Consider the following 19,072-nt stretch of genomic DNA (forward strand, 5'->3'; position numbering starts at 1 on the left):
TTATCAATATTATCAAGTCATCTTTACTTATGAACATTTTCAATATCTTGAAGATTATGTACCTGCAAAACTTTTAATAGCAAGTACGAACATACAAAAGCATGAAGTTAACTAGATCAGAATCATGTTACTACAATGGAAGTATTTATACTTTAGATATCAAACACCTGAACTAAGTTAGGTTCATAATCAACAAGAGACACATCTTTTTACATACTAGACTTCAACTTCTTTCTAGGGTTTTGTCATAAATCCTAGACCCCATCTTCGAGACACAAAGCCTTAGATATCGATAATTCAATCAAATATAAGGTTTCACCAAATTTCACAATTTACATGCTAGACTCTACCAAGGTTTGTTGCAAACCCGAGATTTTATCAAAACTATATCAGAAAACAATCACATCCTAGAATATTAATCTTTACTAGGGCTTTGTTACAAACCCTAGAATTCACAAACTAAAACATGAGTATCACCAATTAGGTTACCATACTCATATATACATATCTAGGATTTCATTATCACGTACTAGCATTTTATATCAATGTTCATATGTACTAGGTAAACCCAGGACACAAACATCAATACATCAACAATTTTCATCGGGCTAGGGTTTGGATCAAGCATATGAACATACTATTGGAAAATCAAAGTAATTATATTAGGATTTGATTCTCCTTTCTTGATAATTACTTGTGAGTGTGTTGGCTTCTTTTACTTCTTTATTATCTTATCTTTCATCAAGAAATTACCATATTATGTGTGTATGAAGATCACAAAACAAGAGACAAGATATAGGCCCATGCCAGGGAAAACCCCCCTCGATGGGAAAACCCATGTTGGGCGCGGGATCCCCCAAGGGAAGTTTTGGGTCTTGCCCAGATTTTGACTAAATCTGATGTAAAGACTCCGCGTAGAACTCTTTGTTGTGCGCGTAATGGATGGACATTTTGAAGATATAATCCACTTTCTTACGACTGGAACTGTGCCGAAAGAGTACTCCGTCCAGCAGAAGAAGGAACTAGTGGTGCGCACAGCAGATTTCTCTGTCATTGCGGGGCACCTATATAAGATGGGGAATGATGAGATACTGCGAAGGTATGTACCTGAATTTGAATGAAGCAATATCCTCGCGAACGCTCATGGGGGCGCTACGGGAGGACATTATGCAGGGAGAGCGACCGCGCAGAAGATTCTCTGCGCAGGGTTGTGGTGGCCGACCCTTCATCAGGATTCAAAAGCACATTGCAAGGCCTGTGATGTATGTCAAAGAACAAGTAAACCATCGCGGAGGGACGAGATGCCTTTGAATCCGCAAATGACGCTGCAGCCCTTTGAAAAGTGGGCAATCGACTTTGTAGGACCTATCAAACCTCAAGGAAAAACGGGCGCGAGATATATTATCACTGCGATAGAGTACTTGACTCGTTGGGCAGAAGCGCAGTCGGTAAAAGATTGCACGGCCGCGAAGTTTCTATTTGAACACATATTGACACGATTTGGATGTCTGAAGATCTTGATGAGCGACCGCAGTACACATTTCCTGAATGAGACAATCAACGCGCTGACAGAAGAGTTTCAGGTGTATCATCAGAAAAGCACACTGTATCACCCACAAGCTAACGAGACAGTAGAAGCATTTAACAAAGCATTGGACACTGCGCTAACCAAAGTATGCAACGCGCAACGAAGTGATTGGGACCTGTGCGTACCTGTAGTATTATGGGCTTATAGGACGACATGCAAGAAACTAACGGGGCAGACACCTTTCTGGCTGGTCTATGGAGTGGAAGTCGTAATGTTGATGGAATACATCGTGCCTAGTCTGCGCATAGCAACGCTCACAGGTATGACAGATCGCGGAGCCCTGGAGGAGAGGCTCGCGCAGTTGGAGGAACTCGAGGAAGAACGATTTTTGGCTGGCTTTCACCAACAGGTACAAAAGCAGCACGAAAAGGCCTGGCACGATCGACATATTAAGTTGCACACCTTCAAGGTGAACGATTTGGTGTTACTGTATGATAGTAATTTTGATAAATTCCCGGGAAAATTCAGAATGCATTGGTTGGGACCGTATGTTATTAAGGAGGTCACAGATGGAGGCGTGGTGCAATTGGTAAAGTTAAATGGAGAACCTTTCCTAGGAAAAGTGAATGGCAGTCGGTTGAAGCCATACACGGGTGGCCCGACTAGCAGACCGAAGAACAGTGTTAGCGCTCTAGGCAGCTGAAAGGAGGCCCGGGACTATAACCAGGTTTAGGGCAGCAATTCAGCGACAACATTCTCTGAACAACGCGTCCAGGAAGTGCATCAAGCAGCTGCTCAGTGTGCTGCCGACCTTGCAGCGGTCCAGGCAGAGTTGGGAGGTCTTCGCGCGAAGATCTCCGCACCAACAGTGACTGGAGGGCGAGTCACGATGTTTGTGTTGGGGGCCTGTTGGGTGCGAGATCTCCCAAGGGAAGTTTTGGGGCTCAAAGCCCAGATCTTGACTAAATCCGATGTAAAGACTTCGCGTTTTGTGGGCACGGAGCGCGAGCTTGTAAATGAGTCATAGGGTTGTACGCCCTCATTTTTGTAATGTAATGTCTGCTTTAGAGATTTACCCATGGTCCGCATGGGATTGTATAAATAGAGCGAGGCTCTAAGTTGTAAATTAGGAATAGAAATTGAAAGAGAAATGATGAAGCATTGGATCTTGTCTGAAGTGTAGAGTAGAGTCTTTGGGTCGTAGAGTAGGGGAAGGCTCTGCAACTGAGTGCGCAAAGGCCTAGTAGTTCGCAGCTGAGTGCGTGAACCCCTGCAGCTCAGTGCGTAGAGGTCTAGTAGTTCGCAGCTGAGTGTGCGGACCCCTGCAGCTGAGTGCGCAGGTTAGGTTGAATCTGTAACTGATTGAAGCATTAATAAAGAGAAGTTTTATACCATTCCTGTGTATTTATTTACTGTTTTCTGCATTGAATGTATTGGGTATAAATTACATTTCTGTTGTTTATATGATGCACGAACATATATGATTGTGTTGATTAAGTGAATATAAGATAAAGTATCTGTTTACGCGAAGTTAACTAACAGTTATAAGAAGATAAGTAAGATCCGTGGTGTAACTTGGGGAAATAGCGCAAATCGCTGCCTTAGTAGTGCGAAAGCTCCTTAGCCCCTGGTTAGGGCTGCGCAAAGGCGATTATAATAGATCGCGAAGGCCTCGCAGGTTAGGGCAGTGCGCGAAGTGACCTGCGCGAATCCATTCACAGTTGGACTAAATTGACCCCTTAGACATCTCAAGGGTGCGGAAACCTGGTTCCTAAGTCACTTGACATGGGGATTCGGGATTCGTAGGATACGGGGATTCGAGTGTCGGATTCGGACATGTTGACCCCCCGGAATAGGACACGTAGGATTCGTTATATATATATATATATATTAAAAATTAGATATTTCTTACACAAATTCTCATTAATGATACAAATTCATTGATTTCAAACATAGATCTTCATCTAGATGTTAGTTTTACTGTTTACAAAGTAAGTTAGTAACATTATAGCATGCATAGTACATACAAAATTCAAATATCTGCATAAACCCTCACAAACCTCATAAACCCTCATAAACCTCATAAACCCTCCCAAACCTCATAAACCCTCACAAACCTCACAAACCTCATAAACCTCATAAACCCTCACAAACCCCATAAACCCTCACAAACCCCATAAACCCTCATAAACCTCATAAACCCTCCCTCATAAACCTCACAAACCCTCACTTTTTTGGGATTTGAATCCCAAAATCGGGACACGACCGGGATTTGATGGTGTCCTGTTAGGACACGTGGTGTCCCATTTTAGGATTCGAATTCCCATCGAATCGTGTCGGATTCGGACACGTGGCTTATTTTGGACGAATCCGGTTTCATAGCCTGGTTTTGGCGTCCCCCCATACTGCTTCGGGTGAGACCTCAGTCTGCGCTCCGCGGGCTGTTGCCGAAAGGGCCAGTAGTGTAGGGATTTGTTTGGCTAATTAACTCCGAACCTGGGTGAGGCCCCTTCAAAATGTCCATTCGCTACGCGCACAACAAAGAGCTGTGCGTCAGGTAATCCTTCCTCCAGACTAGTAGGTTTCTCTCCTGTCTCAATGCACGACGATGATCCGGTCCTGCGTTCAATTGTCTAGGTTTCACAACAACTTCAAAATCATATTCTTAGAACAATAAAAGCCATTTGCACATGCGCCCCCCTAACACAGGCTTATTGACCAAGTATTTTAGCGCGTAATATTTGTATACATTTTGAAGTGTCCCCGTGGCGAGTAGTGCCGATATTTCTGGAGCGCATACACCATAGCCAGTCCCTTGTGTTCAGTGGTGGAATAATTCTTTTTTGCTTTAGATAATCTGCGACCTGCGAACGCTATAGGGTGATCCAAGCCTTCTCCACCCTCCTGTGTTAATACTGCCCCCAGCACTATACTCGACGCGTCAACATGGACGTGAAACTCTTCCTCCTAGTTCGGGAAGACCAGGATCGACGCAGTGACCATCTTTTCTTTCAATACATGTAGGCTTTTCTTACAATCACCGTTCTAGCAGAACGTGACATCTTTTTTCAACAACTTTTCCATCTGCGCGGTGATCTTATCCTCCGATGCTTCCAATCTGCGCACCAACTCTGGGGTCCACACAATAGGACTGTCGAGCTTCCACCTTCCTTAGCTATCTGCTAGCTTCGCGATCCACTCGTATAACTCAGTAGGGAAAGATGCAAAAAAGATCTTGTGGATTCCAATCTAACCACTCTTCTTTTGTCAGTCGTGGATTCCTGTTCTCCTGTGCCACGAACTCGTGAATCCTCCTGTCCAACCAACCTTCAATTTCCTTCTTAGTTGGATTCCAATGATACGACATCGGACATCTCTATGCAGATTCTGGTCTCGGCAACGGAACCATTTGTTGGCTTGAGGGGGCTTGACCCAGGTTCGGAGTTAATTAGCCAAACAAATCCCTACACTACTGGCCCTTTCGGTAACAGCCCGCGGAGCGCGCACTAAGGTCTCACCCGAAGTAGTATGGGGGGATGTTGGAATCAGGTTTCCGCACCCTTGAGATGTCTGAGGGGTCGATTTAGTCCAACTGTGAATGGCTTCGTGCAGGTCACTTCGCGCACTGCCCTGACCTGCGAGGCCTTCGCGATCTGTTATAATCGCCTTTGCGTAGCCCTAACCAAGGGCTGATGAGTTTTTGCGCTGCTAACGCAGCAATCTGCGCTATTTCCCCAAGTTAAACCACGGATCTTACTTATCTTCTTATAACTGTTAGTTAACTTCGCGTAAACAGATACTTTATCTTATATTCACATAATCAACACAATCATATATGTTCGCGCATCATATAAACAACATAAATGTAATTTATACCCAACCCATTCAATGCAGAAAACAGTAAATAAATACTCAGTAATGGTATAAAACTTCTATTTATTAATGCTTCAATCGGTTACAGACTCAACCTTCCCTGCTCGGTTCTTCATCATTTCTCTTTCTATTTCTATTCCTAACTTATAACTTAGATCCTCGCTCTATTTATACAATCCCATGGTCCGCGAACCATGGGTAGATCTTTAAAGTCGACATTACATTACAAAAATGAGGGCGGACAACCCTATGATTCATTTACAAGCTCGCGCTTCGCGCCCACAAAACGTGGAGTCTTTACATTAGATATAGTCAAAATTTGGGTTTTAAGCCCCAAAACTTCCCTTGGGGGATCCTACGCCCAACAACCCAATCAAGATAATTCTTCCTTTCAATAGTATTCTTTGAGACTCTTCACCCTAGACCAAGACTAGACTTTCCCTCTGCACCAAGTCAACCTCCCAGATCTTCGACCCCTTCCAGCGACTTCGAGTAGGCAGTAGCTTTCGGCAACAACAAAACATAGGAGACTTCGATCTCCCAATCCAGACCACGAAACAGAGAGAGAGAGACACACCAAAATTTTGATTTTTCCTTTCTCCTTAGACTTCCCCAAACTTGCATTCACTTCGGCTTCCCAATAATAGACTTCGCACTTTTTCCCCGCTATAAGGGAACTTCGCACCTTTTCCCAACTACAAGAGATTTCGAACTTGTGTGAGAGAATGATGCTCCAAATGAATTCGATGAGCTTCATTTTATAGGCTTCTTGTGAGGTCGAATAGGGTCCTTAGGCAAACTTGATCTTCTTCTAGGCCGACATGGTGTGGAGGTTACATAATTCATATTTGAATCAATACTTAACCTTTTTACATGATTCAAAAGCCCAAGAATGGTCTCTTTAAATGTACAATGACTCGATAGACTCAGAGTAAATCCTAAAAGTCCTCAATGGGGACTTTGACCTAAAACATGATGACCCAAGCATGAAATGCATGCTTTAATAAGTCACAATAATAATAATAATTTTTTTTTCTCTATTCTTTTGACAAGTACATTACATGATGACTCAAGGTCATTATTGAAGATCGAACATAGCTACGTTTTCCAACACATACACTTAGGGCTTCATAACTAGGATCTTACTATACAAGGTTTTACAAAACCTGAAAGTTCTAGGGTTTCAATACATAATTTAGACATTAACAACAAGCCCTAAAGGGCTAGGGTTTCTATAATATCAAAACCCTAAACATCAAAAGAATAGGAATTCTAGATTCCATCAACAACCCTATATAGACTAGGGTTTCATAATCAACATTGACATACCCTTAGCAACAAGAGGCTAAGATTTTGGAGTGAACCCTAAAAGTTAGGGTTACACAAGAATGATAAATAATATCATGAGGGTAGATTTAATCTAATGATTAATCACCCTAACAAGAATCTTTGTGATTCAAAACCCTAGACATGATGATGTCGGTAATGTAAAATAAATTTCAAAAGAAGAATGATTGTACCTTTTACATGAAGAGAACTTTTATGACAAAGATTATAGTCTAGAACATACGTTGATTTGTTTCTAAACAAACCTTGTAGGACATCAATTCTTGAAGAGCTTTTCTTTGCAACAAAACTTCTTCCATGCTTCAAGTTTAACCTTTGAGGTATATTCCATAACCTTTGTGTAATATGCAATCTTCCTAACCATAGACAATATAAAGAAAAAGGTTATTAGTATATGATACAAACAAATCTTGATATGAGAGGGAAATCAAACATAAGATAGGAGACAAGAAACAAGGTAATTATCTTTTTGGTAAAATGGTGAAGGCTCCCTCTTAATCCATTTTTTGAGGGATACCTACAACTTATCAAAAATTCAAAAATGTTCTAACAAGACATGTTAGACCTACAAATTCTAGAAATCAAAACATAAAGTAAAACAATACAAAACTAGGAAGGATATGTGAGGGAGAGGAGTTAATAGTATAAGTCCTTGACTTCCGATTGTTTAGTGTTTCTCTTCTTAGAGCTTCATCGGTAACATTTGCTTAATCCCTAGCTCTCTTCTTATTCCTTGGATTCTCCGGACATTGATTTTTGTAGTGACCCATCTTGTGACAATTGTAACCTTCTTCTTTGGTCCTTTGAACTTATTGAAGGTTGCTGCTCCCATCACAGATCAGTTATTATCATCAACAAGCTGCTGCAATGCATCGTGTTGCTGCGATACATCCATGCCCATCATCACCATGCTGTACCATTGTGCTGCACCATACTTGCTCTGCACCATACTGCACCATGCTGCACCCATCCTTACTGTCACCTATATGCTGCACCACTATCATTGTGCACTATGCTGCACCATTCATCACGCTGCACTAATCATTGTTGCAACTAAACACACTGTCTCTATCACCAAGCTGCATCCAATATACACTCATCCATGCTTGCTGTAATATATATATCATTATGCTGCACATACATCATTCAATATGCTGCAACCATTTACACTTATCAGCCTTAGCTGCTTGCTATGGCTTGCAACCTAGCAGAGCAACTAGGCTATGGTTGTTTAGGCTTCTTTCATATTCAGGTAGCGGAGAGCTTCTCTAGGACAACAACCAACATATTGCTTATGACAGTCCTCTAACAACCCTCCTAAACTGCCTCTAATAGCCCTCCTAAACTGCCTCTAACAGTCCTCTTTAATTGTGGATAAGTTCCCTCCATGGATTGCGTCTAGGGCTCTAACGTGACACATAAGACTGCGGTTAGGGCTTGCTAAAAGGCCTCCCCTTGCTGCATTCAAACCCTTAATGAATGCGGCCTAGGACAACATATTAGGGCTGAGGTAAGTGTCCCTTCTTGCTGCGTAATAAGGCCAACATTAAGAGTGCTACACAGAATTGCGGCCAGGTCTCTTTTAGACCAACGTGTAGACCTCTCCCCAGGACAACGAATAAGACACTTCCTTAAGTGCTACGGCTAGGAGACTGTATTAAGGTCATCTTCATAGGGTCATCCATGACAACGATAGGCTGCAACGTAGATTCTTCTAGGACAGAGTTTAGGTCTCTCTGCGTTTAGGGCATGACAACATTAGAACCCTTGTTCCATGACTACGTTTAGGTGGCATCTTCATTAGGCAGCGTTAGGGCTTTATTTCCTTGCCAGCGTTAGGTGCTAGGGCATCTTCTTTAGGGCTGCGTAGATCCTTCTTACCCATGGCAGCATTCAGATCTAGGGCATCTCTTCATTAGGGCAGCGTTGTCTCTTAGGATCTCTCCTCCCACCAAAACCCAAAGACAAGTGGAGAGGAAGAGATCACAAGAAGAGTGTGTGTTCAAATGACTAGCAAGCCACCTCTTTTTATACTAAAACATTGAGCACAAGTGGGTGCAATTTCGTTGCTGGCCGACTTGGACGAATTGTCCCATAACACTAATAAATTCATATCTCCATGAATACATGTCGGAATCAGATGATCTTTAGATCAATCCTACACCTCTTGACGACAGGGATCCAAGAAAAATATCAACTGCCATAAATAAGATGACCCACATGGAGTTTGGCCCTAGTTGCCAATTTTAACAACTTGCGAGTGCAACAAAAAACCCTTTTCTTTTGATCTTGTTAAATAAGTTGTAGATGATTCTTTTGATCCAACTTCCTATAATAGTGAATCCCATTTTCAAGTATCTTATCATAGAGGGAGTAGTCCTTTCTTTCAAGAGATCTCCAATCTTCCTTGACCTCAACTCTGATACCATGTTGAGAAATCATTGCTCGTAGAATTAGGGTTAGATTTCTCTTATTTTGTTTCTTTATTATATTGTCTTTCATCAAGCAATTACCAAATTATGTGTGTATGAAGATCATAAGAACAAGAGACACAAGATGTAGGCACTCTGTTAGGGCAAAACCCCTATCTAGGGGAAAACCCAGTCAAACTTCTTCCTTCAGTAGTTAAGACGAGATAATCCAAGACTCCCAACAACACATTCAAAATTTCGACCTTCATAACAACAGAACTTTGACCCGGAAAATAGCCTAGTAACTTTGCATAAAAAGAGAGAGAGATAGCTCATAAACTTCGACTTACACTTCTTCCTTCTTCTCCTTGAACTTCACACTTTTTCTGCACTTCCTTGATGTGTATCGTGTGAAAATTTGGAAGACCCAAATTTCTACTGCAACAACTGATTACGTTTCTCTATTTGTTAAAATACTAAACAAATTATTTACTGTATCCTACAACAAATACCGAAACTAATACACTGCAGCCTTCACCAATTAAATCTATATGCGGAAACAAGAAACTGAGCAAGAAAGAAATACACAACACATGACAACATTATTTTTCGACAAATGTCCTTGGAAAACCCAATGCGGGAAAATTGGTGCAACAACTGAGGGTTTGTATTATTAAGTAGTAGTTTTCTGAATACAATCTTTGGATGCCTTACTGGCTATCCAATACAGAGAATTCGACTGGAAGAAGATTAGTGAGAAATACCTCACACTATCACTGGCGATCCGACATTGATCGAGGCCCTGGATGAATGGCCTCACGCTGGCTCTGCGCATCTACTGCGTCAACCTACGTAGTTCTGCTTCAACCTCTCTGGGGATCTGCACCTCTTCTCGGACCTCTTGCTGTTTGGAGATTCGAACTTCAGGCCTTTCGGTCTCACACCCTGGCTTCCTGCACTGAAACTCGTCTCTCCTGGCTGGAATTCGAACTCCCTCTAAAGCTCTGCGCTGTGTTTTCTTGGCCTTATGCTGCCCAGGGTAGCCTTTGCACTGCGTCTTTTGGATCTCTCTCTGCCTCCTCTGCGATGTATTCCCAGATCAGGAAACTCTCCAACCGTAACTATGCCTACCCGTCACTGCAAGAAATCACTTCGATCTTCTCTCTAGAAACTGCTGCGCTGCCCTCTCTGAGAAATTTGATCTCTTGATCTCTTGATCTCTTGATCTCTTGTTCAATTATTTTTCCAAATGGCCATCAAATTCCTTATAATCCTCCAGTTCAGTAATCAATCACCGAGATTAGATTCTAATCAATGGCTCAGATCATTTGGACTCGATCTCCATCTTCTTCTATAAGTTTCAGCCCCAATATGATTAATACCCTTTAATTATTTTATTTTCCTAAGTTTAGACTTAGGCACCCATTAAAAATAATTAATTATTTTAATAAAACTGTCTCCAACTGGAATTTTCCAAAACGATTTCTAGGTATTGTGGAATACATGTGTCCTAGCCTCCTTGCAAATTTTGAGGCTAAGAGCACATCCGGTTTCACCAGAAATCAACACTCCCTCTTAGCGAGGAATATGCTATACTAATGCAACCTGTTGGAGCATCACCCAGACAATGTAACATCTCCCTCTGCACTGTTGATGTCTAACATCGCTGCCCACCAACCACTGTGCAAACGCTGCATCTGTACTGCTTTTGACCTTGCCACTGCCAACACTACATCTGTATTACAACCCTCTTAAATTCTGCATCTGTGCTGCTGCTGGCCCTGCCACTGCCAACACTGCATCTGCACTGCAACCTTCTCCATTTACTGCTGCTACCGCATCAACAACGGAAAAGCATCCAAAATTACTGAACAGGTGTTCAACATAATGCATCTGCTGCTGGAGTTCTGTCTGTTGCTAGTCTCTGCGCTGACCCTCTGAACCCTTTGCGTTGCTACTGACTCTGTACTGTGCCAACTGCACTGCTGCCAACTCTGCTTTGCGCTGCTCAGTCTCTGGCGCTCCTAGCCACTTCAACTGTCACTCCAACACTCCTCTGCACCAACTAACACGAGCCCATCTTGCTACTTCTCGTCTGGGCTCTCGTAACAAGGTTTTGATCCAAGAGGTGGACTCCTCAATGATCCTGCCCATCTGCAGTTCTTTTGAACTTATAGTTCTAGATCACCCCACCTCTCCTCTGTAGGTATCTGGGCAATTATGGCAAATTCCTCTTCCTCGATCTTTGCGGATGCAACCTTCGGATCATGCTTCTTGTCCTTTTCCTTCTTCTTGAGAGGACATTGTGTGGCGTAGAGACCAAATTCACCACACCGGAAGCACTTGATCGTCTAGACGTCCTTCCTCTGCCTCCGCTACTCCTGCTGCCCCTTCGATGCAAGGGTTGCATTCTCTTCCTCCTCCTTGGGCTTTGTACCACTGTTGTTGCTGCTATCAAGTTTGCACTTGACTAAGTCTCTCCTCATCTCTTCTTGTTGAAGAGCAGCCCACATTCCTTCCCAATCCAATAATCTCTCTCTGCCCAGGATGCTCTGGACATATACTTGCGATTCTTCTGAAACAGAATTCAGGGCCAGCCTCGCCATCTTGGTAGGCTGAGGTGTTGACCCCACAACTACCAATGAGTCTTAGATTCCCTGAAGCTTCATTAGGAACGGATCAATGCATTCCCCCTTCTGCATCTACGTGGATCTCATCTTTTGCTCCAAGTACATCTTCCGCTGCTCAGAAGATCCTTCGTATAACGTAGCCAATGCTTGCCACATCTTTCGGGCAGTATCCTTGCTAGCAGTGTGACACACTACATGATCTCTCACTCTGTCGAAGATCAATCACTTGGCCTTTGCCATCTCTCCCTTGTACTTCTTGACCAGATTTTGCAGGTACAATGACCTCACTGTCGACATAGGCTTTGAGATCGTGCTCATCCAGAAGGCATGAGATCCTTGCCTTCCAGATCATGTAGTTGGATGCACCTTCCAACCGATCCTGATCTCGCAACCCATTAGCTACCATCTCTGCCAATGAAATGTCGAATTGCCTCCTCTCCCCTCTGCGTTGCTGCTGGGCTGACCTTTGCACTCCCTGCGGGAGTCAGTAGATTTGTTGCTCCCTGCTGCTGCTCAGCAAATGAGAATTCATACTTCTTGGTTGGAAGTCCTCTAAGGAAAAATTCCCTCAACAATGTCTCCTCCCTTCGGACGCTTTTCTACCCCAGCAACTGCTGCAGAAAACTGCGTCTCACCAGAAAACTTCTCTGTGTTGATGCTTCTCCACTCCTCTCTCTGACACTAGAAAACTTCGATTTCGAAATCTTTCTCTCTGTCGACTCACTCAAAAAGAGATTCTCCCATGAGAAATTTTCACACCTGGCCTGGACTGCGCAATCCCTTTGGGGATTCAATTTGCTGCCTACGCAACACTTCGACTTCCCTCCTTTTGTTCAGCGCTGTTCTCTTTTGGCTCTACTCTCTTGCTTCACCTGCGCTCTGATACCATGTGAAAATGTGGAAGACCCAAATTTCCACTGCAACAACTGATTAAGTTTCTTCTATTTGTTGAATTACTGAACAAATTATTTACTGCATCCTACAACAAATACCGAAACTAATACATTGCAGGCTTCACCAATTAAAATTATATGCGGAAACAAGAAATTGAGCAAGAAACAAATACACAACACATGACACTGTTATTTTTGGACAAATATCCCTGGAAAAACCTAATGTGGGAAAACCGGGGTAACAACTGAGGGTTTGTATTATTAAACAGTGGTTTTCTGAATACAATCTTTGGATGCCTTAATGGCTATCCAATACAGAGAATCTGACTAGCATAAGATTAGTGAGAAATACATCACACTATCACTCTCGATTCGACACTGATCTAGGGCCTAGATGACTAGCCCCATGCTGGCTCTGCGCAGCTACTGCGTCAACCTCTCTGGGGATCTGTCACCTCTTCTTGGATCTCCTGTTGTCTAGAGATTCGAACTTTAGGTCTTTCGGTCTCACACGCTAGCTTCCTGCACTGAAACTCATCTCTCTTGGCTCGAATTCGAACTACCTCTGAAGCTCTGCGCTGCCTTTGCTTGGCCTTATGCTGCCCAACGTAGCCTCTGCGCTGCCTCTTCTGGATCTCTCTGTGCCTCCTTTGCACTGCCTCTTTTGGATCTCTCTCTGCCTCCTCTGCGATGTACTCTTGGATCAGGAAACTCTCCAACCGGAATTATCTTGATTCCCTGCCCCTTCGTGCAAGAAATCACTTCGATCTTCTCTCTAGCAACTGTTGCACTGCCCTCTATGAGAAATTCAATCCCTTGATCTCTTTCTCAAGGTGTTTTCCAAATGCCCATCAAAGTCCTTATAATACTCCAGTTGAGTAATCAACGACCCATATTAGGTTCTAATCAATGGCTCAGATCATGTGGACTCGATCTCCGTCTTCTTCTAGAAGTTTCACCTATGTTGCATGAATTTCTGGAACGTGGGAACGTTGGAAACTTGGGTACGGGTTTCTGGAACGGCTAGAAGTTTCCCCAAAATTTACAGGAAACGGCTAATCGGGAGCGGTAATATTTTATAATAAAAAAATGAAAATTTTTAAAATTAAAAAATATATTTTTTTAATTATATAATTTAATATGTTGCATGAGTTTCTGGAACGTGGGAACGTTGGAAACTTGGGCACGGGTTTCCGGAACGGCTAAAAGTTTCCACAAAATTTACAGGAAATGGCTAATCAGGAGCGGTAAAATAAAAAAAATTAGAAATTTTAAAATTAAAAATATTTTTTTAATTATATACCTCATATAATAATCAAAATTAATATTGATTCAAAATATTCAAATATTAAAATCAATTTAAATATATAAATAATAAATATATAATCTTTCCTCTAGATAAATATATTCTCTGGGTGTCTCTCTCCTTGAATCTCTCCTTTTTATATATGTAAAACATCAAGTTCATTAGGAGTTCTCTGACATGTTTCTCTAGTTATTCTTACGAGAAAAAACAACTCTAATGTTTAAGCATTCACTGCAACATACAATATGCACACACAATCTTCTGCGATATATATATATATAAATAAACAACAAAATAAATACTCATCAGCATGACTTCCCAGATATCGCCCTTACGTCGAGGTGCCAAACACTTTCTTAACCCATCAAGAGAGTGCTCCAATTTCTCAATTAAGGGTATCGATGTTAAAGATGTCTTTGGCCTTTCTTCCTGCGAAGGTTTCAACTTTCAACATAGGCTCATCCTTTGTGGGCAGTTCAACATATTTCTCTACCCCAACCCTAGGGAACGCTAGAACTCCAAAAAAAACAGTGTTCAAAGCTCTCGGAACTTTCCCAAGTTCCCATTGAAGCTTCCGCTAAAAAGGTAACGTTCCCATACAATTCCAAAGCTTCCTGGAACGCCGGAACTATTGAAACGGGTTTCCCACCTCTCGGGAGCAGTTCCCGTGTAACAAAGAGTTTCACCCTCAGTGTGATTAGTACACTTTAATTATTTTAATTTCTTAAGTTTAGACTTAGGCACCCATTAAAAATAATTAATTATTTTAATAAAACTGTCTCTGGGTGGAATTTCCCAAAATGATTTTTGGGTATTGTGGAATACATGTGTCCTAGCCTCCGTGCAAATTTTTAGGCTAAGAGCACATCCGATTCTACTAGAAATCAACATATTGAACTTGTTGAGTTGATGTCCAAATAGATCAAACTGCATATAGCCCTCTTCTGTTGGTCGAATTGCCCTGTTGTAGGCCGACTTCATCAGGCAAGGGCGGACTTGGTGCGGAGGTGACAAATTACATTTTTGACTCAAAAATAATTCTTTTTACATGATTGAAAAGCCCAAGAAGGGTCTCATTAAATGGACAATAACTCTAATGACTTAGTATAAAACCTAGAAGTCCTCAATGGAGACTTTGACCTATAAGATGATGACCCAAGCATGAAACCCATGCTTTAATAAGTCATTGTAATAATAATAAAAAATTCTTTTTCATTCTTTGACTCAAATATAAATATGAAGACCGAACCTAGTTACATTATTCAACAACTATGACCTAGAAAATAAATGAAAGAGCTTGAAACACATGCTTCAAAATAAATTTTCTTTTACCATATTTTTTTTTTTACATCATGACTCAAATACAATTATGAAGACCGACACTAGTTACATTCTTCAACACTATCTACCTACATTAGTTAAAATTGCTGCATGAAAGGACCCAGTTAGAATAACGGATGCCTTGTTTTATAATGCTTGAGATGGAACTTTTGGACGGTAAAATTGCTATAATTTATTGTCTGCTTTGTATCAAAATCCTTAAACGGCTTATGGAATTTTTACAGGAGGATCTTTCTCTAGCAGGAGTCATGATACGCCATTACAATAACAACGAACTGAAGGGGTATGTTCGTATTTCTGTGGGGAAGCCAGAACACACGGATGCTTTAATGAGAGCTCTAAGACTAATAGCTTGATCAACATCCACTCCATTTGACAGAGCAGATTTTGGATCAATCATTCAAAGTAATTGACCGAGAGATCTTCTTGTTTTTTGATTTCTGTGAAAGTTAATCTTATTATCAATAGCATGCCTTACAATTTTTTGAAACACTGTACAATATGTTTGGTGTTGGTTTTTAGAGTACATATGCATGAGAAACAACACAAGATGTAGGGAATAGTCGTGCTTCTATTTGATGATATTTAATTGTAGAAGATATATATTTTATGATACAAAATTGCTTCAAAAACAGATTGCCAAAGGTGTGAGAGATGTACTCGAATTGGTTACCCGACCTCTACGACGTAACGAAAATTTAGATAACTTGGATCGGACGTATGAGGTAGCAATTCCATGTTTGAATTAACCCATTCCCTTTTTTCAATGGAAAAGGATAGATCTTCAGCATTTCCAAGCCATTTTTCCCTATCCTAATATAACGTTTGGCTTTTCTTTGCACAAGCACGCTTCCAATGATAAACTCCACACACGTTATCCTTAAAGTAAGGTGCGTATAAAAAATGGGCATTAACCACCTATCAGAAATTGTAGATGCAAAATAAGAAATTTAAGATAAGCAATAGATAGAGAACCATTGGAATTAATGTATATTCCAAAAGATGTGAGAATCATGTACATAGCCCCGATAAGAGTGTCTGTTTGTTTCATATTCCTTAGTATTTCATTATTAAATATGGCTTAATTAAATTTTAAATTTTGTCAACTTACCTTTATAAATTATAATAACATGCCTTTATTATAGATTACGGTTCCCAATATAAACTTCCAAGTTACAAAGTATGACCATATTTAAATATCTACTTTATCATCTTCCCTTAGTGGTCATGCCTGATACAACTGCTTCTTTGAAAACATAACAAACTTTTTTGGGCCAAGCAAAATGTAGAAATTATTTGCAGCTTGCTCTTAAGTGGTGCAACTGATGAACAATGATGGAAGGCTCACAACTTGCCATTCAACTATCTTCTCTAAGCACCATGTACCTCTCATTGATGTTTCCACAACATGAGATAAAGATGTATGCAAAACCTGTATTCAACGTGGTTGATATCATGTCATTGACCATGTGATTGTCCATTGACTTATTCCCCAGATTGGAGTCACTGATGGCTGAAAACTTCAGCTCTTCTATCATCAATTTAAGATCAGGTCTGTTCAATAAACACACATGTACACCTTGGTAGCACAACTAACTGATGTTGAAAATCTAGGCCATTTTCAGCTTGCCATGATATGTAAAGAGCCCAACTTGCCCTCTTCACCTCTGGCTAAACTTCACCACTTTTTACATTCTGTTCACAATTCCCCTTGCTAGATTGAACTTCCATGACAAAATAATTTTCTTTTCTTTTCTGTAGAAGCAATTTTGCGTTCATCCTCCTGTGGACTTTCTTCCTGTCATACTTTTCATCAACACAGTGTTCTTGTGCGTTCATCACAACCACAAAATAAACAAAAGTAAACTTGATCTTGTTGCTTACCTTGATTCTGTTTGCACTTTAAACTACACTGAAAATGATACTAAATTAATTCAAGTGATGAAATTCAGCACGCAAACATTAGAAGAAATCTGCCTTCACTGGTTACTACAGATCGTCCAGTCTTTTTGGACTGGTGCATGCCAGTCACAGGGGGGTGTCCTTTATTTTTTTTTGTACACTGTCCTTGCAATCTGCACACTTAAAACACTGAACAGCGACTTAGAACAGGTTTTCAACAGCCACTAAACTGCTGAAATAAAATGGAGTTGAAAGAAGTCGATTGGCACATTTTTTTTCCTTTTAAATCAGGACTACTAGAGATGGAAACGACTATTAGGAAGAGGTGGCTGTAGATGATTTAATGAGTCAAAATATATGGGAAAAATAGTGTTGCAGGTCTGCAATTAGAAATCAGAGATTAACAAGATATAAAAGCTGAAAACCAAGCATAAGACTCTTTATTTTGTATTAATCAAAGAGTTGATTGCACTACAAAGACCAAACACACAACCAATCTGCTGACAAATCCTTGCTGGACAAGAGAACTGATGAAAATGAAGGAAAGAGAGAGTGATGTAACATGCTGTTGCTCTGCTTTGCTCAGAAAAAATCCACCCTTTAGAATGAACCCTCATATCTCTTTTATCATTGATTTGGTGATACGTTCCAGAAAAATCGAGCTTTGTCCTCACCCATGTGAACTCTTGGCTGATCCGGGTCGCACTAGAGAAAGAGTGATGATGCATATGTACAAGTGGCAAGGTGACATTATTACATGTTCCCTTATCCCTCATGCGAGTCTCAGAGGTGGGTAGTATGGTTTAGTTAGTTGTCTAGTGGAGTGGAATGAGAACGATAGGAGTGAGAGTGAATTTGAGTGGAACTAGTGGAGTTCAAACTCAAAAGAGAAGTGAGATCAAACTTAGTTAAGAGGAGTTGTCATGACACATGAGTGAGGTGGCGAGAAGTGGAGTGATAAGGCTAAGTTATGAGAGAGAGGAACTCACGTGACAGGTAAAGATAAGCTAACACAGAAAAGGAGGGCGAGTTAAGTGCACATGTTCAAGTCAACTAGGCGTGAGACTCAATTAACTGAGAAAAGTTTTCTCGAGATTATGAACAACTGCAAGCTTTTCTTTTCAGGCACGCAGTCTGATTATCTCAGTTTAACTTCATGCATGCATCCCAATCACATCAATACATATGTGCACCTTGAGATGCCAAATGTCACTCCAAAGAGGATATGTGTTACTGTAGGAATGATGCCACGTGTCTCATGTTTGGCAATTGCTCAAAATATAAGAATCCAAAGGTGCGCTCAAAACTGACATGTAAGCACCTGTACCTCAAGATGCTAAAAAAATAATTTCTCTATCATAATGAAATTATGTGCAACCTATCACCAAAATAGAGTAATCATGACCTTGTGCCCAAAACTTCGCAATGTAACCAAACCCTGACTTACTCAAATACCTGAAATCCATCATTAATACTAGTGAGATGATGCAAGTTGACCTTTAACCCTATTGATTTCTAGGAAGCAGATCTAGGGGTTAACACTGGCGACACAGAGGGACGATGTCTCACCGAGGACACTAAGAACCTCAACATTTGTGACCATGAATTGTGTTAATTTTGGCAGCTAGGGAGAATTCCCTAGCCCTCACTTCACTTCAAAATATATTAAAATGAATTTATTTGTGATCTCCAAGTCGGCTCAAATTATTGGAGGGAAATTTACATTTGAAATTCAAATCTAAAATTGAAGGTTGGCTTCAAGGTCAGCTCACCCAAGGGTCATGACCCTTCACTCTTGAAAAACCACTATAAATACCCCATTGGGGTGATCCTCAAGATAG

At 41.0% G+C, this 19,072-nt stretch overlaps 1 protein-coding gene across 3 annotated transcripts in view; it reads left to right on the plus strand.

Annotated features, from left to right (window-relative positions):
* The window catches only part of LOC149146402 (histidinol-phosphate aminotransferase, chloroplastic-like), a 151,207-nt gene extending 135,244 nt beyond the window's left edge, over positions 1–15,963 (plus strand). For 2 of the 3 annotated variants that reach the window (XM_089453390.1, XM_089453391.1), the window contains exon 10: positions 15,554–15,963. In XM_089453390.1, coding sequence (XP_089309516.1) covers positions 15,554–15,685 — 132 coding nt within the window. In that variant the 3' untranslated portion in view covers positions 15,686–15,963. The remainder of the gene's footprint in view (positions 1–15,553) is intronic. The other variant, XM_089453392.1, reaches the window with a different exon arrangement.
* Positions 15,964–19,072: the final 3,109 nt, after the last annotated feature.

The sequence above is a fragment of the Pinus tabuliformis genome, chromosome X (genome assembly GCF_031772625.1).
Source record: "Pinus tabuliformis cultivar Carrire ecotype Pingquan chromosome X, CPIR1, whole genome shotgun sequence".
NCBI classification, from domain to species: Eukaryota; Viridiplantae; Streptophyta; class Pinopsida; order Pinales; family Pinaceae; genus Pinus; species Pinus tabuliformis.